Source organism: Poecilia reticulata, chromosome 20 (assembly GCF_904066995.2).
Source record: "Poecilia reticulata chromosome 20, P_reticulata-male-v2, whole genome shotgun sequence".
Lineage (NCBI taxonomy): Eukaryota > Metazoa > Chordata > Actinopteri > Cyprinodontiformes > Poeciliidae > Poecilia > Poecilia reticulata.
The window spans coordinates 17,322,412-17,350,376 of NC_088849.1; the positions used below are offsets into that span (position 1 = coordinate 17,322,412).

Consider the following 27,965-nt stretch of genomic DNA (forward strand, 5'->3'; position numbering starts at 1 on the left):
TTCCCCTCATATTTTTGCTGACTCGTCCAAAAACTTATTCCCAATCATCCACCTTTGTCCCAGTCAATTAACAGTAGAAACCATTAAATCTCTGGACTTATGCTTTAATGTGTTAGCAGCAACTGCACTTTTTAAACTGCAGTCTAAACAAAATACATGATCAATTAGTAGAAAATATGACAAGCTTGCGTATGTAAAGCATGAAACCCCAGTTGAGGCAAAAACATTAAGAGAACCGTGCCGCACACTCCACATCTATCAAACCAATTAGTTACAACAAATTAGCTCCAAAAGCCAAGAGAAACTTTACTGCTGCAAATTACAGGTGCTTCCTATCATCCATGTCATCTTGCTTAGTGCAAGACAAATCTGTGCACTCATTGTATTAGCTGGAAAACGTACTTCAAATATCTTATGAATGCGGCTTATTTGACTTTAAATAATTCAGCTGCTGTGCTGCCAACCCATCCCTTTATCTTCACCAAGAGCGAGCCAGCGGGAAATAAAATACAGAGGATCAAAATAGGTTTGAGCCAGATGCTCAGAGCTGTGAAATCATCCCAGTACTCCATCTCTGAATCGTCTTTTGAAGTGAGGCTCATTCCTTTGACGCAAACAAATGGGTCCAGATGTAGGATAGACTTGCATTCCAAAGGTTTAAATTGGAGGTAAAGGGGGAAAATTCAACCTATATATTCAAATACAATGCCCAAAACTATTCTTGCCAACATTGAGATGCTTACTTATGCTTTAAATGTAAATTGGTCAAGCTTACTTAGTGTTCTTAAGAAGCTACTCTGTTGCTGCAGTTTTTCTGTATTTTTTACTGCTTGGTCATCATCCAGCCTGTTTGTCACAGTTCCAGTTGTTTTAGAGGTTATTAATTATTGCTCCAACAGCAGATATGGGGAACTTCAGGGAGTACCTAATTTCTGCCCTATGAATGTCTGGCTTGCATGAATGGCATGTTGTTTTATGTTTCCCATGATGAAGGGAAACATAAAATGGGAAACATAGGGACAGGAGACCAATAGAAATAGGTCTTATGTCACATTGTATTTATACATTAGAGAAGCGTGAGCTTTGGGACCACCATTTAAAAATCCCTACATTTTGTTTTTAACTAAGTGTTAAAAATAAATCACAAAAATGGTTTCCATAAAAAGTGTTGTAGAAATTGGTTGTAGTTGCAAGAATTGCACTTCTTAAACATACTTTTGCATGGCCTTTGCATATATGAATGAAAATTTTTTTTGGCAAGTTACTTTTTGCTCCAGCGCTGTCTAACATCAACTGATGAACTTTACTTATATAGAGCAGCTAGTGAAAATGCACACAACCAACAGAGGATAATTGAACGTTATGGGAAATTAGGATGTTCAGGGGAGGAAATATCTTTGGGGATAAATATCAGAGTAGCTGTAAAAGATTAACCTTAACAGAATGAGGTAAATTTATTTCAGACTTTACCCAAAGTCAGAAAGGTGATTTTCACTTTGGCTTTGGCTGACATTTATGTAGTAAGTAATGATATCCAATTTCAATCCTTTGAATTTTGCGAGTTCAAAATAAGAGGTCAAATGTAAGCACGGCTATATCATTTGGAAACCCCAGTGATGGACATATTGAGTTTTATTTTAGCAAACTCAAATTCTTTAGCTGTCCCTTTACTCAACTGAAGTGTAGATTACATTTCACCAACATGAAAGTGCTGGCCATAACATTTTTTCATTAACCAATCAAAACCAACAATGACGTTGACCAAAAGATGCCTAAATCTGCACATACTGGTCAAGAATTACTAAATACCAATGACAAACCAAACAACTAAATCCAACAACTGCCAAATCTGACTACGTTTAACAAAGATGCTAAAATTAAAGTTATAAGTCACTGGTTTAAATGTTGTCAGATATAAGCCCTGTTCACTGTTGGTACTCAGATGTACTTTTCCACTGCAGACTTATGCTGGTGTTGAGCCTCAGCCACAACATTTATACTTCTACCACTGCTTAGTAACATGGCCAGAACCATAACTGTAAATTCAGACATAATTAATGCAAGCTGTCTTTACTCCAGAGTGATTCCATTATTGCTCTTCAATTCGAAATGCATTAGTCGGAATCATCACAAATTAAAACAACTTTTTGCTAAGTAATGGAATTGCCTCTTTGCCTTCTTTGTGTAGTTTAAACAGTAGGTTTTGTAAAAGGGCAAACAAGTTGAAGAAATATGTTAAATAACCAGCCAGTAAAACTCCTATGTTGACAAACAGCATTCATGGTGCTCCAAAGGAGCGTAAGGGCACAAGGTTAAAAATGTCACTGCCTTTGCCTGTCAAGATGATCCAAACTTCTTAGGATCTTCATCACCTTTGCATGCCTTTTTGGGGTAGAGCAGCACCAAGTCAGACCGCTGTTGTTATCTTAAGCCAGTGGTAATACAGCTCTGTTTTTGCTGCAGAACTGGGCACAGAGAAGAGCTCAGACCTGATTAGCTGGTCTGATTAGTCCACTGGCGTTGCGTTTGAGACAGCGTGTAAAATTCTGTCTGGCTTGCCTCATTATCAGCATTGGTCAGTGGCAGGTCCATCAAGGCCTTCTGTCAGAGCAGCTTAAAACTCCCCACCCCTCCAATGACACTTGGGATTAGACACAGTTTCGGCGCCACTTGTCCTCTCAGTTGGGATGCCGCACCCCTAAAAACAAACCCTATACCCCAACAAAATATCCTGGTTAACAATCCAGTCATTAAATAGACATCTCCATCTTTCTGCGTCCTGTTTCTCTCAGATCATCATTTTATGTAGAAGCGGCAGCAAGAACAGCCCCTGCTGATTTGAAAAGTGATGTTTGGGTCCTAACATTGTACTTTACATGAAATTTGTAAACCAAGCAGCACACCCTAAAAAAAAGATTTACGACTCAGAGGTTTCACATCAAAATGCAATCCAAACTTTTTAGGTATGTATTGTAAAACTAAAAAAAAAATCAACTAAAAATAAAATACAATTAAAGTTATCTATAATTAAACTACTGCATTCAATGCAAAATGTAACCAGCAACAGAATAACATGAAACCATTTACTAGGATTTTAAAAATTCCAGCTTTTATATTTAAATGAGTTATTCTGTGAAATCCTACAGGGATACTGAGGCAGCACTGGATATTAGTAACTTATCTTGGGTTTAGTATTTATTTAGAACCAGAGGCGATTCCATCCCAAGACTAATCCCAGTTCAGTTCAGCTTTTCTTTAATCATGTTCCGATCTCTTGCAGGACGCTGCACTTGGAGTCAGCATTATCTTGTTGACCTTGAATCTGTGAGGCAAGAGTGTAGCGGAGCCAGGAACCCACAGAGAAAAGAATGTGGGGAGGCTGGCCAAATGTTGCTTAAAAAAGACTCAGGTGGAGGCTTTAAAAACTGCCTTTACTTTCTAAACTCCCATTTTCAAAGTTTTTATTATATTCAAACATGGATTAAGCTGCTAAAAAAATGTGGTAAGGCGAGGTCTTTTTTTTCAGTGGTGCATTGAATTCATAATCCTCTTTTCAGATGCAGTTATACTCTATAACATGGTTTCTACAAGCATAGGTACTTTAAGGGCCCTGTTCACCATTTATGTACCCATTAAAAGCTTTATGTTTTCCTGTTATCAGCTAATCAATCAAAATTTATTGTTAGATTTCTAACAAGAAAATAACTACAAATCTTTAGGTTAAAGGTTATGAAATGTTGCATTGTTGTAATCTATTTTCCCACACCACATGTCCAAGACTACAGTGGTACAAAACAATAAAATGACAAAAAGACCAGCAAGTATTTTACTGCCTGCTGCACTAAATCCAGCTGTTTTTTCAAATAAAGTGCGCTCAACTTATCTGTGAGGGCATCCAAGTTCCAACTTGTAAACCTAATCCAAAAGCATAACTGCAGAGTTTAAAATAACTTGACACCATGTTTCAAATGGGTCTAAGTATTTAGGAAAAGTTTAAGCTGAATGTATAGAAGTAGGAAAGCTACCCCAAATGCTCTGGAGCATTGCTTCAACACAATCTTAGGGAAACTATGTGGAAGAAATCCACTTAAACCGCAGATTACGACACTTTAAATATCTTCAGAAAATAGACAAAACACACTAAAGTAAGCAAAAGCAAAAAAAAAAACAAAAAACAGCTGTGATCTGAATAAAACAACAGCAAAAATGATTACAACATGTTATATAAAGCAACATCATAAGAAAACAGCTGCTTTTGACTATCAGTCAGGCCTTTATCAGTTTCAATGTGCATGTTCACTCAGCAAAGCAGACTAAAAAAATAGTATATGTTATCACTGCAGATCTAACATTGGAGGAAAAGTTAACATAAAAAACTATGGAAATATCCTTGTCAGCAAAATAAAAACTTGAACTCATAAGCACTGAATGCAGTTTTTATGTTCATACTAATTCAAATGAACAACAGAATAATTTTAACATATTTTAAATAAGAAAAATGATCAGCTCTTTCTTCAGTTTGTTCTTCAAGTGATATTCCAATGACATTGATTTATTGATCTTTAAAGTGACATAATTCAGAGTTGATACTTTCATCTTCTAACATACACAACCTAGCAAATGTTTGGATAGAACCGTGAAGCTTTGTGAACTCGAAAACAAGAAATACTGAAGAAAGCCTTCCACATTCTTGGTACCACTGGTAAATATATGAAAAGCACTTAAATCAGTTAACTTTTCTTTGCACAAGCAATGAAAGATCTAAATGAAAGAATTTGGAAAATCACTTTAATTGGAGTGATTTTCACCTTAAGAAATAATTGACTACAGTAACTGAAATGACCAAAAGGCCTACTACAGTAATTTATGCCCCCAACAATTTCTATAAAACCAGTTTAATTAAAGAGTATACTTTAAGTATACTTCGCTTTTGATATGTTAAGAGTGTCGAGGATTTTTGAGTTAGTTTAACTTCCTGTTTTTCTGGGCCATTAACACAATGTGAAACAAAAGCCACATTTGTCCTACCTACTCTTCAAAATTGGAAAGACAGAGAGACATAACTTTCAAGTAAGGCAAATGAGGGTTTATAAATGCAGAAAATAGCTCCAACAAAATATTTTCTTACCTAAGCTAGTCTATGCAATAATGAAAAACTGATTCAGAAAAAGTTTCTCTCGCCATAATGCAAAGTGAAGATGATGGTGGGGGAGATAAAATAAACAATCCCTTTAAAATTCACTATGAAGAGAAATGCAACAATTGGTAGAATAGAGGCCTCTATAAAGACAACATCGTTTTTGGCTTTTTGTACCAAAAATGCACAGAGAAATCAACCGCAGGCCAAAATTGAATGATTTTCAGCCTGGAATCCCCTGAACTGTGACCACTCTTCAGTGTGGGAGATGTAACCGAGAAAATAAGCAACTAAACTTAGAAAGCTAATCAACAATAGGTGAAGGTGTGTACTAAATCTGCCATTTTGTAAATTTTTGCTTTGGTTATTTCATACCTGACTTTTTCAGGTATCTTTCAGTCATCTACCACAGGCCTTCAAATCATATCCATCCTGGGGACATTTTAGTTAAGTTCCAAAACAGTAACCCAAAATTGGTATGAGTAATGGTCTGCATTCTTCAGAATGATGAAAGGAGACTGCTAATCATGCTTAAAGATGAATTCAATGTACTCTCGGTCAGTTTGTCTGCCTGTTGAACACAAAGGCACTTAGATGCTCCAAAATATCTGCTCTATTCTGTTTGAAAACCTGTTCACAGCTCATCACACACACAGAAACTGACACAGCCACAGGAAGGAATTTGGATTTTGTGTCTGTATGTGTGTGTTTGTGATCGGTCAAGCAGCTCATTTAGTCACAGTCGTCGCCCCTGGGCAGAGGCAGAAGGGTGAAGAGGATGTGTGGCAGTCTGGGCCAGTGGGAAGTTATCTCATCTCCCTTAGGGAGGCTTCCAGGTGTTTGGAGGAGGAGGGGGGGTTATGAGGAGTGGAGGAGATTAAGCCACTTGCTTTTGTTGTGGCTTTAAGGATCACAGAAGTAGAAAAAGAGTATCTCATCAGTCTCTTCATTTCAGTCACTGTTAGGGCAGCCATTCAGAAAATACAAGGGTCATCAACTTTTCCGGCTTCCGTGATATTATCTTTCCAACCTCCGGCTGACCTTGATAAAACTTCCACCTATGTAACTCAAACCCAAGCAGACATTTCATTCTCGCCTCTGAAGCGTGCACTGCCACCGATGCGGCTTTTCCTGTATGGCCGGCATCTTTACACCTGCGTGGGAAAGGCAACAAATCCTCCACTCTATCGCTCACACAGCAGTGCTACTGTGAGGCTTGTTTTCTGCTTGTGTTGTCTTGAAGCTGAATAACACCTCCCTGGGATGCAAGATGACAAATGCTGCAATAAACTCTTTGTTTGTACTTTGTTTTCATTTTCTCCCGCATCTGTTAGCAGTTACTGATTGCATTCCTCTTGAGAATGCCAATCAGATTATGCCAAGCACAGTTTACAATCACGGTTTCCTCTATTCATGAACCCCGAATTCACTTGTCAAATATTCATACTTGTATTCGTCTGCCTTATGGCAATATCCTGTAACAAATTCAAAGTAATCACCAGCAAGCTCCATCTCACCAATCTGAATAACAAACTTGCAATCAGCATTAGCTGTGCCTCTAATCTCTGGGTTGATGAACTTTAAAAGCAACAAAACATTTTGTTTTCTACACTATCTTAACTTAGATTAAAGTAATACTACAGAAATGACCTCTTCTGAGGATACTGGGCTACATCCATAGCAATCCATGTACTTGGAATGACCCAAAGTATATTTAGATACAAAATAAAATAAAGGAGCTTGGGGCTTCCTGTAAGTAGGCAGCAAGCATCTGGTCTTGTAAAATTGAGATAATGATAGACCATGAGAGCCAAAACAAATTAAACAATTCTGAACATGTTACAGACATCCCATCTAGCATCAGTCTTCATCTATAAAAATGTTCCACGCTTGATTCAATGCAATGTCTAAAAATGTCAAAATTACAAAGGCAAGGAAGTTGAGCAGCAACAACTAATACACTACAAAAAAGGGAATTTTGGGGGTATTAACTATTACCATACACAATAGGGCTGTAGTGATACAATAATCTCACAATACGCTACACGATATTCTGCTCACGATACGATATATATTGCAATATTCAGCAAGCGATAGAATTCAATACACTTTTGCGATTTTCTGAAAGATTTTAGAGGGACAGAGTAATTTTGGTGACATTTTGTGACTGTTATAGAGTTGGAACTACACAATACCTGGCTCTGGTTGGACATGGACACAGACTTAAAGTCGACAGCTGGACAAAATGAATCAAAGAAGTGGTGAGAAAACATGTTTCTTTTAATTGAAACAGTACAAACTGTAGCTAACATGCATTTGTAAAGTAAATAATACCTTTTTAAACTTGACACTTAAAATCTGAAGGAATCACTCTAAGCCTGATGACCTAATCATTCTCCCGGCAAAGCAAGCAGTGAGTGAGCAAGGTGACAGTTGGATGTTACGATACTTGCGGATGAATATAGATTTTTTTCTAGAAAAGAAAATATCGATATATATCGCAAAATCGATATTATTACATAGCCCTAATACACAACAACATCCGCCTATCAATCTCCTGCTCTATTTTTCCCTCATTTGTGAACAAGACTGCGGGATTGGTGCAGATTGGTGATACATCTGCAGTGTTGTGGGGTCTGTACCAAACTTTTTTACAGTGCAACTTGCCACCATCTGCCTGAATGTACTGTGAAGTACTTTGGGGTTGCTCTGGACTTGATAAAGTGCTATACAAGTGCAGGCCATTTCCCATTTATTTATTTTTATAGAATGTCCATTTTAAAAAATGCAGTCAAGGCATTGGGTGTTATTTGTTTTGCCATTCAAAGACTGTTTGGGGCCCTCAGCAGGCAACCCATTTAAAAACTTTCTGGGAGCGCCCCTGTATAAAAAACAAAACAACAAAAACAAGTACACAGAAGTCAATATTCCAAGCAAATACTCGTCATTACTATGTCATCACAATTATTTTCATGCACGACGCAACATGTAGCATTGCAGACTCCGCGATCATAATGTGACTTATTTTGCAATTATACGACAAAGTTCCAGGAGAAAGCATTGTTTTGATCATTTTCGACCTCAATGGGCATTTCAAACGAATTATCAATTAAGTCATACAGCAGCTGGACATTTTTTAAAATTTGTGCGCAAACTGTGACAGCATGGCACGGTAAGAAAAAAAAAAAAACAACTCAAGGCTGGCGCACTGCTGTGTTAGAAAACCGCAACAAAAACACGCATCGGTGTGATCTCTTCCAGCTCAAACTTCCAACACAGTAGCAACTTAAACGACTTCAGCTGCACTTGCTGACTAGAAAGACATCGCAAATTTCGATGTTCTCTACCTTTACTGCTTCTGATCCGGGCTTCTGATTGGCTCGAATAATTTCAGAAAGTTCCTTTTCAGTTTAATCCTCGCCGGACTTCACGTGCAGTGAACCATATCCCTCCAAACCACCTTTAGGTCCATAGCCCGTCCAAGCAGAGCTCTCCTGCTCCTCTCACACCGAGCCAGTTCTCTCCTACAAGCACCTACACGTAAACTGAGCCCTTCAGCTGTGACATCACGAGTCCCTATGGCAACCCTGACTCCACCCCGGTCCGGAGCTGATCCTACCTGTCTGACTTCTTCCGACTCGGAGTATTCTCCTCCCTTTATTTTTATTTCAGTAAACCACACGATTTGTATATTTATCTATATCTGGTTGAGGGGAAAACTCTGACTAGACTCAGATAAATGTAAACAACTGGGCTAGTGATGTCCTATTATCTTCACCGGCTGCAGATTTGCATACGTCAAAGTCTATGATGTTGATGTGGAAGAAGGTTTCACTGTGCATGTAAAGGCTGCCTGACAAACCCCCTCTTGGACAATGCTTTGCACCCTCGCCTGGAGCTACCCCATGACTCAGTGCCTATCTTACCATTACCTGAATTGTTTTGGCTACAGACCCTCTGTTTGCTCATCCTTTTTGTGTCCTCTGACCCAAAGCAAACATGCAGAAAATGTCCAGGTGAGGTGAAATGTTCACCTTGATTCTAGCCCAGATGCATCAGAGTGTTGAAAGACACGGCACAACTTTATAACCTCTAAAACCTCAGAAACAACACTGGGAAACATACATTCTCCATCACTGTGTCACTTAGAGTATATCAGTGTGCTTGAAGCTGAAGAGAAGTCAAATAAGGTGATTAAAGCAGGAGCATATATGGCCAATTTGAACTGTTGTTATTTGCATGTTTCCTGCTATACTTCATAACACTCTTTCACCACAGATGTGGGAGGGAGCAATGACAGGCAGATTTATTGGACGCACCTCAAATATTACCCGCAGCAAAAAGGAGGAAGGAAATAGTTTTGAAATTCATTGCAGTCTACAAAGAAAAGTAATCAGCATAATTTAAAACTAAACAAAAGCCCTTTACACAGCTGTTCTTTTCACAAATTCAGACATGGACACGTTTCTTACCTCGCCCAGAAAAGATGAGTAAAGACCTTTAAAATAAATACAACATTCTTGGCTGTAGCATAATGACAGCTCAAATTTCAGCGCATTTTTTCAGCAGGAGAGAAAAAAAAAAAACATTACATTTTTTTTTTATATAAAATCACCAGAGGCAAAATAGTCAGCATCCATAGCAAACCATTTAAAACTAAACACAAACTAAGCATTTAGAACATTTGGAAACATTTATTTCTCTCAGTTTTCCTGATGCATAAATATGACATGACACTGCAAAGAAAAACAAACGAGGAACTAAGCTTGTCATCAGTCTGCATGAAGAGCAGGAAGAAAGTACAAAAATCTCCAAACTCCACTGGCAGAGCAGAAGGAAAGAGTGGCATCTTAAGGCTACAAGTCTTCATAAAGACCATTAGATGCCATCCATATGTCAATCCTTTGCTTAGGAGACATTCCAGAATAGAACCCCATGAGTCCTACCATCACAAAAAATAAGTAGATTTGACAAAATAGCATCTTCAGACCAGAGCAGGCTAAATATGAACTTTTTGACAACAAACATCACAGACAGGTTAACCATGAAGCATAATGAAAAAAACATGTCATAGCAAATGTTCAGTGTGGGGCTGGAAGAATTTCTCTTCCAAAGAGGAAACTTAAGCGAGTGCATGAAACTCTTTGAAATATAATGGCATTTAAATAACATATATGGTGGATTGTGGTTTCAAAATCTGTCTTTTCCCATAGTCATGCCCGTCCTCAGCTAAACCAGTGGTGCATTATTCCATCTGTATGGGGTATTTTTTGGGTTTGTTTTTCATTTTTGTTGCAAATATTAGGTTATTGTATGTTTTGTATTTCAGAATGTAAATAATTTCTTCCATGTTTCCCGTTTTTAAAGGCTGGTGGGAACAAAAAACTGTCAAGTGGGGTTTCCTTTAGCTTAGGTCACATCAGGCATTATGTCTAATGTCTGGTTTCACTGCAGCTGTTCCAGATCTATTTGCCAACAAAAGACAGGGCTTAACTTAACCACAGCCAAGGCACATATGGGCACCAAACCTCTAAGAGGCTCTAATGGCCACTAACCCTACTCAAACCTTAATGTATCACACAATTTAGCAACTTCAGATTTCGACTTCACCATCCGCTTAAACAGCTGTGCACTGTCTAATACGTGCAGAAAAAAACTAAGAAACAGTTACAATCTTCCACATGTTGCAGACAACTTCTGAGTTACTTTGTATTTACAAAGAGAGACAGTTATCCCATTGTTAAGTCTTACTGTGTCTTGCAAATGTATTCATATGGTCATATCTCCAAACTCCAACCTACATTTATGTTTAACCTTACAGCAGGATAGGAGACAAACATATAGCCAGAGCTCAAGTGAGGATTTGCTTCAAGACTTTAAAGAATTCAAGGCTTTTAACAAGAAAGAGCTGGCAAAAGTTTCAGTACTTAGTTGTCAAAAGCTAGTGTACCATTTATCTTCTTCTTAATTATGCATAAAATCTGAATAAGATGGCTTGTTGTCACATGAGAAAATATGAAAATGTTCAAGAGGTGTGCCTACTTTTGCCAGTCACTGTAAATACCTGCTTGTTTTTGCTTAAAAAAAATTGCAAAGCATTGTTTAGTGTAAAAGGAGATTGTTCACATAAATCATACAGGTTACATAAATTAACTCCCGTTCCTGCTGGAGTTAATTTAGACCTTCTTAAACCCACTGACCTGCTCTCTCAGCCTCTCCTGATGGCCCATGATTGCTGAGGCATGATGGGGGTATTTCTGCTTCAGGTGCTCCAGGAAGGCCTCCCTCTTCTTGTCCATATCTGATGGCTGCATGGCCAGTATCTCTTTGGAGCTGCGGGCCCCACCTAATGTGTGCCTTCGAGGGACAGTGCGGTTGCCTTTGGCATCCCCTCTTGTAGAAGCTGTCCCATTTGGAGACGCCTGCCTGCGGCTTACATGCTCAGTGTCCTCTGGGGAGGTCACCTTCAGGTTGCTTTTGCTTTGTTCTGAGATAGCAAAGAGAAACAGAGAGACAAGGAGTCAGAACTCTGGACAATTACTATTTTAATCAATCCCACCTGCAAGTAAAATCCTAATTTATAATGTCTCCTGTCAAAGTCTGAACCCACAAATCCAGGATAAACAACTATTTTGTAGAATTTTAAAACAGGTAGTTCACATCACTGTAACCAAGGTAATATTTCATTGGGTCTGTTTTTGGCTGAAATAGTTAATGAACAGCATTTATGTACTTATTCGATTGCTTCTCCACAAAAGAAAATACACATTCACACTGAGACACACATTTGCACACTTATTTGCAGATCAGGAGTTTGATGTCTTACTTGAGGATACTTTAACACATTGTGTAAGGGAGTTCGAAAACCAACAGTCTTTGAACTACCAGACTAATTTATAAAAAACCTGTTATAATTTAAGTTTATTTTCACATATTCAAATCAATTTGGGACTGGAAAGCTGTCACAGTGCCTTGGGAAATGTGTCAGAGGGTAGAAATGCAATATCTTGAAATTATCTGCTTTCTTGTTTTATAGGCAGGTACAATCTGTACCTTTTAGACAAATAGAAATAGTAAAATAAAGCACCTCTTGCAGAGTTCAGCCCATGAACAGTTGAATGAATAATTTCCAGAGAGTTGCCACAGTTTATGCCTGTAAAAGCTTAAAAGCACACAGTGTACCTCAAATGCAGGAAAGACTTTATTTTTTTTCTAATCTTACCCTCTCAGAAACTTTGGGGCTGAGACTGAGATAACCTTGCTGTAGGTTTAACAGCTGCAGTATCTACTAATAATTAATAACTACTAATAACTGAAGTACGCCAGAACTGAAGAAGCCTTTGAGATGAGATGTGAAATATTCTCACGACACACAAATAAAATCCAGAAGGCTTATTATCTAAGCACTGGAAGACGGAGAATCAACCCAGAGGACTGCACCTTTCACATTTTTGTTTGTACTGTCTGCTTTGTTCTCACCTATGATTTTTTTTCTTTTTACAAAAGCAGGTATAATTTTGAGAAAAAACCCCAAAAAACTAAGTGGTCTTGCGTCATCCACCCAAACCTCCACCCTGCTCATGTCGCAGCATGTCTCATGTACTCAATACTATTTTTAACTCCCAAAACAGTTTCCCCACTGCTAACAAAATTACACTCAGCAGAAAGAAAACACTCAAATACTATGAAAGATGTGAAATAATTTGTGGGAGGCATATCAAAAAGTTCATTACCTTCCCTAAGTGAGTTATCTTTAGGTTCATCAGCAATTCCTTCTTCCATTGCTCTATGAAATCAACCTTTGAAAAAGAAAAACGAAGTCCAAGCTGGGAGGACCAACTCTCAGCAGGCTTACAGATTCCAAATGCAGCTCACGTGGAAAAAAAAAAGGGGGCCTGAGATAGGCCCTGCCCCTCTGCCCCAGGATAGACTAGTGGGGATTTAGAAAGTCAACTGCATTCCAGGACACAGAGCGACCAGACCCTCACCCCTCCGGCTAAAGGCTCTACTGCTGCTTTGGAACAATCACAGACTGAATGCAAAATAGAAAAAAAGAAACAAAACCCAACAGATACAGAGCAGAAACTATCATCACCATGTACTAAGAGCCTAACAGGTGTCAGATTGACTGACACACATAAACCCTCACGCGTTTGCTTGCAATCTGTTCTTGATCAGGATTCTGTCTGCAGGCTGTGTCTCATTACGTTTTCTGTCTACATTGAGGGGGGGCCCACCAGATGCTAGAACGCATCCCAATGTGTCAAAACCTACTTCTGAACACATCGCAAACTGCCCTCAGCATATGCAGTCGGCTATTATTTAATCAACTCATTTGAAGTATGGGACAGAAAAAGACACATGCCGGTCCAGTAGGTAATGTGGTCTTCAATTGACACAAACTATTACCTACTATTACCTCCTGACTAATAAAGATTAGTCTTAACAGAAAAGATCTGCATCTGTTTGCAAATCGGTTTTTCTGCAGCTGCTGGTGTAAGGTGACACAGTCTGAATGTACCAGCAGAAGGAACAAAGTAATGTAGTTTTATCAACAAAACGTGACAGGATCAATGAGCCAGTTTGTGGCTTGTGTAATCGAAACTTCTGGGGTGAATGAGTGAAAAGAACCCACAATGCAGCAGCTGACCTGTAATGTCAACCACATGAGGACGAGCTTGCCTCTTTCATCCACCCACATGCTTGGGCAGTTGCTCACAACTGGCTGAGAATTAGCAGGCCACAGGGAGAGGTAGTGTCATTTGGTCATACTGCGGAGCTGATGCAATGCTGATGAGGTCCCATGTACTCTGTATTCATTATTTGTAGAAATACTTACGATAAATTTCTACCTCACTATGATAATATGAAACTATGTCCCTGGCTATAAGCTTTAACACAGTACTTACATAACATCATTCATATAAATCTTGCTCTGGTTGTAGGGAGTATATCATGGCCTTCATGATTTGCATAAAACTGACCTAAAATACATTTCACAGTCTGTAAATCAGATAAATGGAGCCCCGGAAAACTAATTGTATAAAAATGCAATATCTAGTCATCTGGGTGTTGCAAAAATAAACCTTTTATAGACTCCCTCCCAATACAGGGTTTGTCTGAAATATTTTTTTTTGTTGCTTTTAGCGTCTAATTAACCAGCGTGTATGCAGGTTTTATTGTTCGTTTTTGATGACAGGCAGTTTTCCTAAAACGTTTATGATTGACAATAACTGAATTAAATTAGCACATTTCCAATGTGCTAATTTAGCATGACAGGAGAACTGTCTCATTTGTGACCCAAGGATTTGAAAAATGAATGCTATTACATTGGGAAAGAGTTATTTTGGAGTTATATCTTAAAGTTAAAGTTAAGTTACTCCCCCAAAAATTCTATGATTTCAAAGCAGTGCTAGTGTTTATGTGTCAAAACTCCTCAGTCATGACAATGACAAACCCATCATCCCAAACCAACAGGTCAGTCTTTCCAAAACCAAACCTGTAATCAAGGCACTTCCCCCAAACCAACAATTACAACCTTACGTCCCAACCACCTGCGTGGCTGCACTTTCCGCTGTCAGCATTCCAGACCACAAAGGGAAGAAAAGACATCCTCCTTTTAGGGTGTCACAAGAGACCTGAAAGTGAATGTGAATGTGATTCTCTTCTGCCCAGCTGCCAGCGTTCAGTAAATGATGGCCCTCTCAGTTGAAAGACAACATGGGGCACTTGCTCAATGAACAGCAGGGCAGTCCTTCTGTTTGCAGTGACTTTCTGCCTGTCACTTATTTATGGAGGAATGCTTCAGCGTGCACACGCCCACTCTCCCCTGCTATTACTGTCCCATAACTATGCAGTTGGATACAAAGATCTGTTGTGTGCAATAAAAGCAGGGCTCACATGGCAATACCTTGAAGCCATGAAACCAATAACGGTTCTCTGCTATAATTACAGCGTTTATTATGTGTAAGTAATCAGAGAAGGAGCTGTATCACAAACACAAAGTAAGGAATTGCAATAATCAACATTGACATATGAAAATAATGAATCTTATAATTCATTATTGAGCCGGAAAAGGGTAGAGTGCCTTCTCCGGGTCAGGGGGGTCGTCCTGCCTCAAGTGGAGGAGTTTAAGTATCTGGGGATCTTGTTCACGAATGAGGGAAGAAGGCAGCGGGAGATCGACAGGCGGATTGGGGCAGCGTCTACTGTGAAGCGGGCGCTGTACCGGTCCGTTGTGGTGAAGAGAGAGCTGAGCCAAAAAAGCGAAGCTCTTGATTTACCGGTCGATCTACTTTCCCACCCTCATCTATGGTCATGAGGGTCATGACCGAAAGAACGAGATCACGGGTACAAGCGGCCGAAATGGGCTTCCTCCGCAGGGTGGCTGGGCTCTCCCTTAGAGATAAAGTGAGAAGCTCGGTCATCCGGGAGGGACTCAGAGTAGACCCGCTGCTCCTCCATGTCGAGAGGAGCCAGTTGAGGTGGCTCGGGCATCTGGGTAAGGATGCCTCCTGGACGCATTCCTGGTGAGGTGTTCCGGGCACGTCCCACCGGGAGGAGGCCTTGGGGAAGACCCAGGACACGCTGGAGGGACTATGTCTCTCGGTTGGCCTGCTATTGTTGATACATGCATTGGGTGTTATCAGTCATATTTTTACATGTTGGTTTTAGTTGGGTTGTTAGATGTAACGTGAACTACGTGAATGTCTAGATCATTCAGTCAAGTCAGTGTTTTGTGGAACTCCAATTAGAGAGTTTCAAGAATTTTCACATGAAATTTTACATGGAAAGACTTGCAAAACAAATGTAAAAATAATATTAAGTTAGATTTATATTTTAATCCCAAATGTATAGTTGCATATAACTTTGAATAGATTTTCTGACTTTTATAAATATCCTCTCTTGGTCCTCTTCTTATGACAGCCTGAGACCACCGTATTATATGCTCTTCATTTGTTTACATACACTTTCCTCTGCCCAAATCATCTGCACATTGAAGCTACCAGAAAGAGCACTAAATTGTAGAAGCAGCCTGTGAGATTAAATAAGCTTGCATTACAGATATGAGCAACCTGTTTCCAAGGATGCAGCTTCATAAGGCAATGCTGCTCTGCCGGAAATTTCAAAGTCACTCAACACATTCATACCCTAAAAATCCACTGACGGAAATATATTTCTTCTGATCAAGGTATTGGCTTTCCTTTTTTGAAGCACAAGGTATGACAGTAAAACTCTCATACATATACACATTTCACACATTGAGTTTTAACCTTTGTATACAACTGCTTATTTAAAGGGGAAAAGAAATACTTTATATAATAATTAAGAATAATTTCACTACTAGTACACTCCTTAAAGCCCAACAGCAACAAAACAAACCAACAATCATATGACTTGTGTTTTTGATAAGAATTCATCTTTCAAATAAATAAATGAGGCCCACGTTCATATATATTATATCGGTTTTAAGTCAACAAGTCTGAAAATGGCCTTACTGTGTTTAGTAATATCTTTCAAGTAAGTTTCCTTTATTAAACTCACATAATTCTGAAATGTTGTTTTATGATTATGTCTGTTCATTTATTTTATTTATGCTTAGGTGGTCTGCTGAGTCACAAATTAATTTAAAATCCATATGCTACTATAAATATGTCCCTGTTCTGAACTATTTAAAAGAATAAATCAGAATTTTTGAAATGAGATTATGTTAAAAAGTTATAAGCAGGTAAAAATCTGAAGTGTGGTGGCATTTTTATTTGGCACATATTCAGAGTAGTTGGTGCCTGGGGCTGAAGATAATGGTAGTCAGAGAGAGGCCAAGATCAAAGCAGACTTCTGCCATTGTGCGTTCTGCACTGGGTGGTTACTTACAGAGAAGCAGATGATTATTTCTAGGATGACAATGCGCTACCGATAACCTTCTTTTGTGACTAAGATTGTAACGTCATTGTCTGCAGGAAAAACATGTTGGTGAATTAGCATTCTTTTAAACTTCTGTAATAACTTTGTTTTGTTTTTTTATACCTTGTTACATTTCTTTGACCAGAATTGCTTTATATACTCGCTACTTCAAAACATATTTGACACAGGAAGATCCGTGGTGGCCTCCAATCTCTGATGTGTAAATAATCATTGGCTTCTCTGTAAATAAGCACTGAACGCAAATATTGCAATGGTTTAGAGGAGCTATGAACTTTTTGAGCTTGGGGTTGTTAAGGATGGTGGAAGTCTGCTTTAGACTTGATCCTTCAAACCCAAGTAATCTGGATTCATACAACATGAAAGCACAGACAGAATGACTTACTGCAAATAGACCACTACCTGTTATACCCATTTATCATAACTTCACTTCAGAAATTATGAATCATCCCTTTAACTAAGATCACAAAGACTTCTAAATCTAAAACTTACAAACTAATCTCTGTGGGACATACTGTCACTGCAGCTATTATTCAAGTTAAGATGTGTGCTTTATCAGTGTGAGTGTGTGTAATAAAATACACAAGACTTTCCAGACTTTCTGCCCTGACATACCCGCATTAACAGGAAGGCACAGGGCCAAAAGATGAGCCACAGACACATGGTGTGTGTTTACTTGAGCATCAGCATATGGGAGTAATGAGTGACTAGTATACCAAAGCAGCTCCAAAGGAGGATGTGGGCTACTTAAAGACAAAACATGGGTACAGAAGAAATACCAAATGTTAAATGAGGCTATTGGCAGCAGTAATTGATTTTTTTCTGTTTACTGCCTCCTGGAGAAGCTCCTCCTGAGAGGCTGACAGGTGTAAATCTTTAAATGGAGTGCAAAGTTTACATCCTTACTGAATAGACAATGTCATTAAAACTCTATATGTGCAGTCAGTCATAAAGAGATGCTCTATATTCCTTGTAGAAGTCAATATTACATCAGACAAGTGTAAAGTCGCTCGTTGTGCTTTTGGAGATCATTCACTGTCCTCCCCCTCAGTCTTCCTCCCGCATTGTTCAGCCAGCAAAATAAACAAGCAGAGAGGAGGAAAGAGATGAGCTGTGCAACTTTTGCTTTAGACGTTCAGAGGCCAACCAGATCTCCACCCATCAGCAAAAATAATAAATAAAAGCTCCTGTCTATTTGTGACCTAATGAATCCACAATATTGTTTAACCTGTTGCGCCATCTCTACCAAACAAAAAGTAGCCGTTTACAAAGATCTGCCTCTTCCCTCCCCACCAGGGGGTGCTGTTGAATCCCCCCCACCCCCCCTGTGCAATGTTTTGTTGTCAAAATATGTGCGTGTGTGAAACAAAGCATCTGTTGCAAACATCAGGCCAGAAACAAGCTGTTAATATTTCCTCTGTCATTTATTAATTAAAACACTAAGTGCTTCTTACCGGACTGGTGTGTCTGTTGCTGTGCTTTTTGCGTTAGCTGTGACTTTGTGCGTGACTGCCAGTAATCTCCAGCAGTGTGTGCACTTCATTAACTCATAGGCCAGAGTAGATGTAAGCCAATCCAGCCGTCGGCTCAGATGTCGGCTAGTTTCCCTTGACAACGTTCGCTGGGGCAACAGTGGAGTTCTGAGGGAGGGGTAAAGCGACGCTACGGACAGCTGTGACTGAGAGGACATCAACCGAGGAGCCAGGGGGGAGGAATTTTTTCTCCCTCTCCGACTGTGTCTCTAAAAACTAACTGCAGAATCAGGCTCGCTCTGGCTTGACCGCTTTAATAACCAAAGGGAATTTGGTCTCTTGCTGGATAAAAGATAGGAAGTGCTCTGGGTACAGTTAATTTAATCATAACATATACCCAGTGTGAATAACCAGTTTAACATCCAACCATGTGTAGCAATGGTTGTGGTTCTTTGGTCATGTGGAGAAAAACAAATAGTAAACAAATGGTAAGAACACAAACACTGTAGATTACACTCACAGAAATACTAGTCACACATCTTGAGCTGTTTCACATTTTAACAAATGGCTTACATCTGAACAGATGAGCACAAAATGTATCTTTCTGGTTAACATTCAATGACTTTTCAATTGTTTACTATTATGAAGACAATATCAAAAGTTTAGATCAAAACTGCTTCATGAGCCAGAATGGCCCCCCTCAGACTTAAATCTAATTGAGAATCCACAAAAAGACATTTTCTGAGCTATTTTGGAAAAATAAATGCAGAAAAATGTTGTCTTCAAATGTGCAGCTCTAACAGAAACATAACCTAAAAAAGTGCAATTCCTTTAAAAAGTAAGTATTGAAAAATGGCAAAAAGGCAACAGAAAACAAATGCATGCTATGGTTTTCTGATTCTCATCTGTAAAACAAATGTGGAAAACCACTTCCCACTGCTTTGTGTTAATAATTCACACAAAACCTCAGTAATATGCATTGAAGTTTGGTGTTACCTTTACACAATGTGTACAACGTTTAGGGGCATGAAAACTTTTACACTATACTATATGGCTAAAGTAAATATGTCATTGCATCTAGCATATGTTTTTATCAGATGGCTCTCATTTTTATCAGTATAAACCCTATGACTATGAAAGATTGTTTCACAGATATGGACATTTCTAACAAAACGTGACCATTGAGGTTTGTTTATTTTGAAAATTTCATCAGAATTTAAAGGAGAACTACCAGATATTCGAAACTCTTTTGATTGATAGTATCACACTATATGTGCCTATGGAGTAAAGCAAGATAACAGTCTGCCTCTTTCTTACTAAGAAATGCAATTGCACAAACTGAGATGACAAAAAGGTAAAACTCAGGCTTTTCAGTATGTGTGAGTGTGTATGAATTGATAACATATCTAAGATCTGTTTTGGCAAGTTTCTATGTCAACTGACACGATGGACATGAACACACAAGAAAACACAAAGCGTACAGAAAAGATTTGGATGGTGCCCAGACACAGATGGTTTTTAGGTGATATGAAGCTTAAATTTCTTCTTTTTTTTTTTGAAGTCAGTTGGCTTAGTGAACATAGCCATCACAACCAGAAAAAATATACATGATACTACTTGCTTAGAACTGAAGTGCTTCAAAGTTTTGGAATAAATCATTCAATTGAAATTTAGATGCAGCCGGGGAGACTTTAGGACAAAAGATGTGCTATAATTGCAGTCCTATGCAAATGACTGAACTGTTTTCATCTGCAGGAAGTTAACTACGTATTCATCCTGCACAACCCTTCCATTTAAATATCTGTTTTAATATGCCGGCTTTCTCACAAGTTTGTTAAAAAGTGATTGCGTTGCAATTGACTCTCTCCCACCCAGTGATAAGCAGCTTAAGACCCAGACTTTGCAGCCAGTCAATCATGTGTCGCTCACTTTTCTTGCTGCACCTCATATCTCGCCCGTTTCGTTCTGCCCTGCATGCAAGCCAGGAGTAATCAGCTGTAGCGGTTATTACCAACTGACGAGTCAAGTATGCAAAACCACAATTCAGCGTTTGTTCAACCAGAAGATTCACATTGTGGCATTCTGTTTTAAACGGTACTGTCCCCCGTCAGCTCTGAGCTTCTTTATATTCAGTGACAAGATAAATCAGGTCCAGTTCTGTGCGTTCAAGGGTAGCAGATGAAGCTGAGTGTCTGCACAAGGCCCTGCTTGAGGGAGGTGAGTGCTGCCTGAGCTGATAAGTGATGCAGGTGGTGGGAGATGAAATAGGGCCCCCGTGAAGGGGGGGGATCCACTCCTGAGAACACTGGTGCCTCTGTCCCAGTCTTTATCTGTGAAATCCTCAGTGTGCTTCTGACTGTGTATTCCCACATTAATGTATATGTGTGTGCCATTCAATGAGCTGGGTGGATTGTGTCCAAGCGTACAAGTCCGAGGAGCAGACAGGGGGGTTCTACTGGGAGGTTTTTGAATGTGGACCAGTTTGGTTGGATCTGCTCTTAAGAACAGTGGAAATTTGGATGAACTGCAATGTAGCTGGGTTTATGTTTCCCATAAAGGAGCTGGAAGCATGGACTTTCTAATGAGATCATAAGAATGCAGGTGATTATTTCTAAGGGGATATTAGGAAAGAAACAGAAGCTTTACTGTTGTGCAGATGTGAAAAGCAAATAAATGTTACAGCTTTCCCATGGCAGAGGCTGACAAAGAGCAACTTTCTGCAAACGTTAATAGTTATACCATGTTGGGGCCACAATACTAAAGCTATTATCAGGTCATGGGAAAATGAATCAGAGGAGAAACGCACAATATGACAGATTGTTTTTTTTTTTTTTTTTTTACAAAATCTCAATAGAAAGTTCTTCCAGATTTTTTTGCTCTCTGACAGGGTACAATGTATGTCTTAGTAGCAACAGACTAAGTTAATTATTACAGCGAGATATCAAATGATTTACTTTTAAAGCTGCTTTAATAAGAAAATAGCTGTAAAATTCAGATAAAAAATGGGATGAATAAAATTATTAGACAATATGTGTTAGACCGCCTTATTTCCTCAAAAATGGACACAGAAGTCATTGTAGGACCTGTTCCATGTGTGACTTATGAAACAGTGTATGAACTTGCTAAGCTCAGTATCTGGCCACTGGGAAAAAAAAATATTTACATAGCACAACCCTATTTTATTAATAGGTCATTTGTGGTCTTTACCACAAAATTGATGTATGGATAAATTAAAGATGGCAAAGAATATAAATTTCTTAAAGAGGGAAACTGACCACATTCTAACCGTGGTTTATGTCACACTGAAATACAAACATGACCTGGAACACTGTTCCTCACAGGAATAATCTCTTTGAAAATGTCGTGTCTTATTTCATTGACATGCTTGTCCAACGTTTTAGAAGTGCTGGATGAGTTTCTGTATCCCTCCGACAGCCCTGGGTTGCACATTAGTTCATCTCGCAGCACAGCACCAAATTAAGCTCATCTTTTCAGCTAAATATTTTGTGGAAACTGCATAGATAAATATATGCTGAGCAGCGATAGCAGAGTTCCTTCAGCTGATCAAAGGCAAGCCCTTTTCCCCTCCAGGACTAAGAAGTAGAGTGGCACTGGCCAAGATCGCTGCTTTACTAAACATTTTGCCCACCACAAAGCCACAGAGACGAATGCCGAGACTTTTCTAAAATGACCGTTATGTTCCAGTAAAAGCCCTCACCCGCTTCCCATTTAGTATGATATGTTAACTTTGGACAGTTCTAAAAGGCACTTCTGGCATTTTTAGAATAGTTTGTGTTCTTTTAACAGGGACAGGCGGAAAGCTGTTTCTTTATGAGTTATTGAATTAGTTAAACACTTTTTTCCTTTGTAGTTATATTTAGATATCCTGCTCAAACTTTCAGGTCGGCTGCCGATGCATTTTGTCTAATGACAGTGGCAGTAGCAGAATGCGATAAAATCGGTTTAATCACGAATGTAAAAACAAGTAGACGGGGGGAAAAGGCTGCAGGAAGAAAACTCATTTTCAAAGAAAAGCAACCGTTTCATCTCCGCAGCTGGCCAGACTGTAACAACCTTCAGGTTTTCTGATTGGCTATCGATGACATCATCCTCCAGGTCCAAACCTCCTTTCCAGCCCGACGATGTAATCAGTGCCGAAGCATCTCAGTGATGTAATGCAGGGAGGGCCGTCATAAACGCTCGAGTAGCACCCTCCTCTCCTCTTTCTCTTCCACCACCTAACTCTAATTTCTTCACATAATTCCTCCATCTTTTCTCTGCACCCTCTCATCTCATCAGCTGGATTCAGATCAAATCGTTTCACCGTCTGTTTAATAGCACTCAAACGCGATAGGCCAAGAGCAAGTGAGAAGCTTCTGAAACAATCATCAAGACATGACAATTTGCAGTTTTTAATGAATGCCAGTGTCCTGTGGCTCTCATTAAAATATATATCAGAGACTGTGCCTTCTTTCCCCACTGAGGTGCTAAATGAGGTGGGCATTGCACAGTTAAGCACTAAACTGCTCTGGATGAAGCTCTAAATATTACACTTGGTGTAATACCCAAACTTTTATTACAAATTCAACCTCTAAGTTATCAAAAATGACACTTGAAGCAGATGCAAATATGTAATCTGAGATTTATGTCAGCTTGTTCCTTTATAATTTATTCAGACTATTTCATCCGTTTTTTGGCAAGACCTACACATATGTTTTTTTTAATCACAGTTTGTTGGTGTGTGTGTGTGCGTATATGTGTCCTCGGCAAACATCCAGAGCTCAAGCGGATTAGAGAGGGTACTCTGCCCTGATCAAAGCGCCGCAGAATCCAGCTTACTGGGACAAACTGTGCAACAAATAACCCACGCAGAGGCGAAAGCATGCAGGCCACAGGCAGACAGTTCGCCAACTTTAATGAAGAATCACTCTTGAGCAGCAACAGTTGGAAGCATTAGTAGATCTTTCTTACAATTTGAGGAATCCCAGTCAGAGGGAAACAAAAAGAAAGATGGAAGTCGGGGCAGGGACATTCAAAGTGCTGCCGTCAAGTGCAAAGCGTGCAGCTGTCAGCTGTTCCATAGAAACTCAAACTGTTAATGGAGACATATCAGGCCCTCTTTCTCATGCGTCGACATCAGCCTTCCAGCCCCTGACATAATATCGGTAATGTGTTTGGTCAAAAGACAAAATGTTTACAGAACTAACGCCTTCTTTTGAAGCAAACTGAACCCCCACGCTAGACCAGCTATAAGAAAAAAACTGGAAAACTCTTATAAGCTATTGTTTGTTGTTTTAAACCATCTTTTAGAATTATCAAGTCAGTTGATGAGTTGAGTTTGAACTGCTTAGATACAAACTTTATGCAATGTGACAGTTAATTATTGCACATCACATTTATACCATAATTTCTTCAAGTTTTAATTTTTTTATCATTGAAAACTGTTGGTATCTTAGGATAAAAAGTTACCCACGTTTTTCCTAAATGTCAGTTTTTTGTATTTTTATATCAAAAGACAAAGATGAAAAAAAAAAATACAATTATTTTCTTGAACCGAAAAACAAATATTAGTGTATTTCTTCAAAATATCAAACTTGTGGTAAGAATTTGCAGCTAACAGTAAAGCTAAAGAATGCATTGCATATTCATTTTGGAACACACTCAAGTTACTACATTGTCTTCAGCTGCTGTGAAAATCCTGCCAATATCAAAATTAACTCAAAAGAAATTTGAACTCACATCACGCCTCGAAATTGGCCTCTTTTCCTTTTTAGAAACTGCAACCCTTTCCAATATTCACCTTCAGCGTGTCATCACAACAATGCTTCTTCATGATGCGATTTACAACCCCTCATAAGAACCTTGTAGTTTGCACATGATGAGCTGGTGTGCAGTTTTACCAGATACTAATTGCTGCTGCCGCTAGTCTGGTGGGGCTTGTGTGGAGGAGGTTCAGGGGAGGGGTGGTCTGTGAACCGCCGGGAACCGAAGCGCCAAGTAGGAGCTTTGGTTAAATAGGCGGCACTTTGTATGAGCAACCAGGCACTCCCAAATGGCTGCCACATTTTGCTGCTATAAACTAGAACCACTGACAGAAGCAGATAGCAACACCAAGGAGCCTAAAGAGAGCTTTTCAATTTGGCAATGATTACTCTTCTAAGTACAGTAAAAACACATTTCAGATATAATTTACGTTTGTAGTCAAAATGCAGACTTTCCCTATTCAAACAGATTGTTTTTGGACAAACATCAAAAACAAGTACACAATTTTACTGTTGTAAGTTACCAAAATGGGGGGTGGGGGGGAATCCCACCACACTACATTTTTTTATGATCGTTCACCTAATTAAAGCTAAAAACAAGTGGTAAAATAAATAAATCATGCCCGCTGCAACACTTCCTCCCAGTGCAGATAAAGTAATTTAAAGAACCTTAACTTCTTAACTACATCATGGGTATTACTCGGCTCTAAGGAGAAGTGCATCAACATCAAGCCATGCATAATAGATGCCCACTCTGTTAATTCAGTTGAAGATAGTGACTGTAATTAAGTAATTCTCCAGTTGTACAGAGAGCCCTCCATCAAAATGTCTGAGCTGAGCTTTGGGAGGCCAAATGAGTTGAGGCCAATAATAAAAACCCTCAGCAGGGCTTGCTTCTGTGAAAGACAGTGCAAGACAAGAGTACATTGGGTAATTTTCAAAGTGAGTCAAACTGAAGTTACAGTATGCAAGCAAGGCATATGGTGCTATTTTACACTTTCTGCCAGCTCAAAGGAAAGTTTAAAAAGCTGGCAATCTGCTGGTTGGAGAGCATGCACGCCATATTTAAACACGGATGCAGGGAGAAAGTTGAAACAACACCCTAGTCGTTTCTTCAGCTTCGTTTTGCACCCAGTGAGATAGTTTTGTGATGTCTGTTTGGCTAACCACAGTTATTGACGAGTTGATGGTTTTAGCATGTGCCCACCAGACCATTGGCTCCAGGGGTCTTACATCTTGGAAAGTTGAATGAAGCGGGGCATTGTTGTCGCACTGCTGGGAAGGATACACTCTCCTGTGAAAGGAAAACCCTACAGGAAGGAAACGTTGAAATAAAGCGCTAAGAAAAAGTGGCGAGGGACATAGCGGAGGCAACAATGTGAGTGCATAAAATAGTGTGTGAAGTGGATGTTTCCACAATTTCTGTTTCTAAAAACAGATACATGCAATTCCTTATAAAGCGTTCTGCAGGTTTCATTTGAAGATTTAAAGGTAAAATGAGTAACTACCTCATATTAAAGAAGCTATCAGCAAAATGAAAACCTTGACATAAATAGAAATATACAGGTAGATGAACTGTTAGAGTGGTTAAAGTAGATGGTTCAGGAAATTAGTGTCACAAATAAATGTCTGTGCCAGGTTCATGTTACCCAGAAATTTTATTTAAATCTTCTTGTAAAACATTAATGTCTCCCTAATGGATAAAAATTAGGGAAAACAAATAGACATTTGTTAGGACTGCCAACTTAATTCAGTGCTAAATGCAGATATTTAGCTTCAGAAACACACAAATGTTTTAGCTTAGCTTTAAGAAAACACTAAAAACTAGACGTCTCCATGTCAGACTCTAAACAGGAAGAATCTCTCCACAAAATCTCATTGTGGTTTATTGGAAAATGTACAAGAAATGTCAGTCATAGCTAAACTTTATGAGCTAACCAATTGTCAGACAAGCGAGCAAAAGTTATGCTTGGCTAAACATTCCTAGGAAACATGTTTGTTCACAATGTTCTGCATTCAACATGTTTCACCAAAATTGTCCTCAACTGCAGTTGGACTTAAAGCTGTCACACTTGTATAATCCAATTCAAATAAAGTCCTCAAAGATTATGGAGTCCATTCTGTGCAAAAATAGCAACTCTCTGAATACATACCTGCCATTACATTTAGCATACAACGGTTTTATTAGATACCAAGTATTAAACTGCTCTGCCGGGCGTCCTTCCAGTATTTACATGGTCCTGTCTATTTATCAGTCAAGGCAGGAAGCAGTTTTCCAAACAGACCACGTACAGACAGAGGACAGGTTTCCTCAAAAAGTCCAAACTCCAGAACCCGATTAGCCACCGTTCCTAGAATATCCCGGCTTTAAAAAAAAAAAAAAAGACATCCTGCGTTTGTCACGGACTTACCAGAACTATTTCAGAGATTGGCATTTTGTTATCTCAGTCATGCTTAAATAAGAGTTTAGGAGTCTTGATGAGTAATTATACAATCATGTGTTAATAATGACTTATTAGTGGAAAGTCAATTCAATCCATAGAAAGCATTTTAAAAAAGCACAAATCTGAAGGACAAGGGCAAGCCACTGCAGGTTTTTAACAAGGCTGGAAGTCTCATCCATATTTATTGGGATTAGTTGGCCTTAATTCTCAAATTCAGCCATTTCTTAATTACTGCTTTGTGAGGATAAAAAACCTTCGGTGATGTATACTTTCAAAAAAAACACAAAAAAACTGTGGTATGTGGGCATATTTGTAAGTTGTTGATGGAGGCAAATTCAAATCTTCATCACATTTTAACCCTCTCAAACATGATTGTCATTCATTTCCCTAAGGGTTCACTACAGCACTAGCTCAGTCATATAGCTTTTGTTCATTTGAATACAAAAGTCATCCATCACTGGCACAAGCAGACCCTGGTAGCCTCTGTGTAAAGCAGGAGGCACCATGTCTGGCCAAAAGCCTCAGAGACTTGATAAATGGGAGACACAGGGGTATTTATCTTGAAAGAAAAAAAACAAACACAGCAGGTTAACAGTATCAATGTCTTTTTTCATTTTTTTTTATCATGTTACTTAACCTCATCCATAGTTTGAAACTGTGCCATAAAAAACTTTATTGCCTTTTATTCAGATTTTATGTGGCACAGCAGCACAAAGGACTGCATTATTGTCAAGTGGAAGGAAATTAATACACAGATTTCAATTTCTCTTTGCAAAGAGGTACCAGTAATACAAGATGTGCATTTGCATCCGGACCCTTTTTTATTATGACACACCTAAATTGCATTTAGTGCAACCAACAACCCGTGTATAATTTAATGTAGGTATAAATCTTGCGTCAGAGTTTTGTTTGAGAACACTAATAAACACACAGCATCATGAAGACCAAGGCACACTGTCAACAGGTCAGGGACAAAGTTGTGAAGAAGTTTAAAGTTTAAACATATAACAAATAGTTCAAACTTCGAACATTTCATAAAGCACCGTTAAACCGATCATCGTTACATCAACAAGAACATACCATCCCCATAGTGGGACATGGTGGTGACCTCACCGTGCTGTGGAGCTACTGCTAATCAGTAGATATAGGGAAACTTGTCTGAGCTGATTAAAATGCTCTTCCGACACAAAAATCAAAGGGAAAATGTTCATTTTACCCAGTCAAAGTC

General features: G+C 39.0%; 1 protein-coding gene across 22 annotated transcripts in view; it reads right to left on the reverse strand.

The window, feature by feature from the left end:
• The window catches only part of kiaa1217 (KIAA1217 ortholog), a 126,743-nt gene that overhangs the window by 44,148 nt on the left and 54,630 nt on the right, over positions 1 to 27,965 (reverse strand). For 20 of the 22 annotated variants that reach the window (XM_008396763.3, XM_081601695.1, XM_081601693.1 and 17 more), the window contains exon 2: positions 11,338 to 11,624. In XM_008396763.3, the coding sequence (XP_008394985.1) occupies positions 11,338 to 11,624 (287 nt within the window). Of the gene's footprint in view, positions 1 to 8,484; positions 8,674 to 11,337; positions 11,625 to 12,870; positions 13,001 to 27,965 lie in introns of those variants that run through there. The other 2 variants (XM_081601694.1, XM_081601699.1) reach the window with 2 other exon arrangements.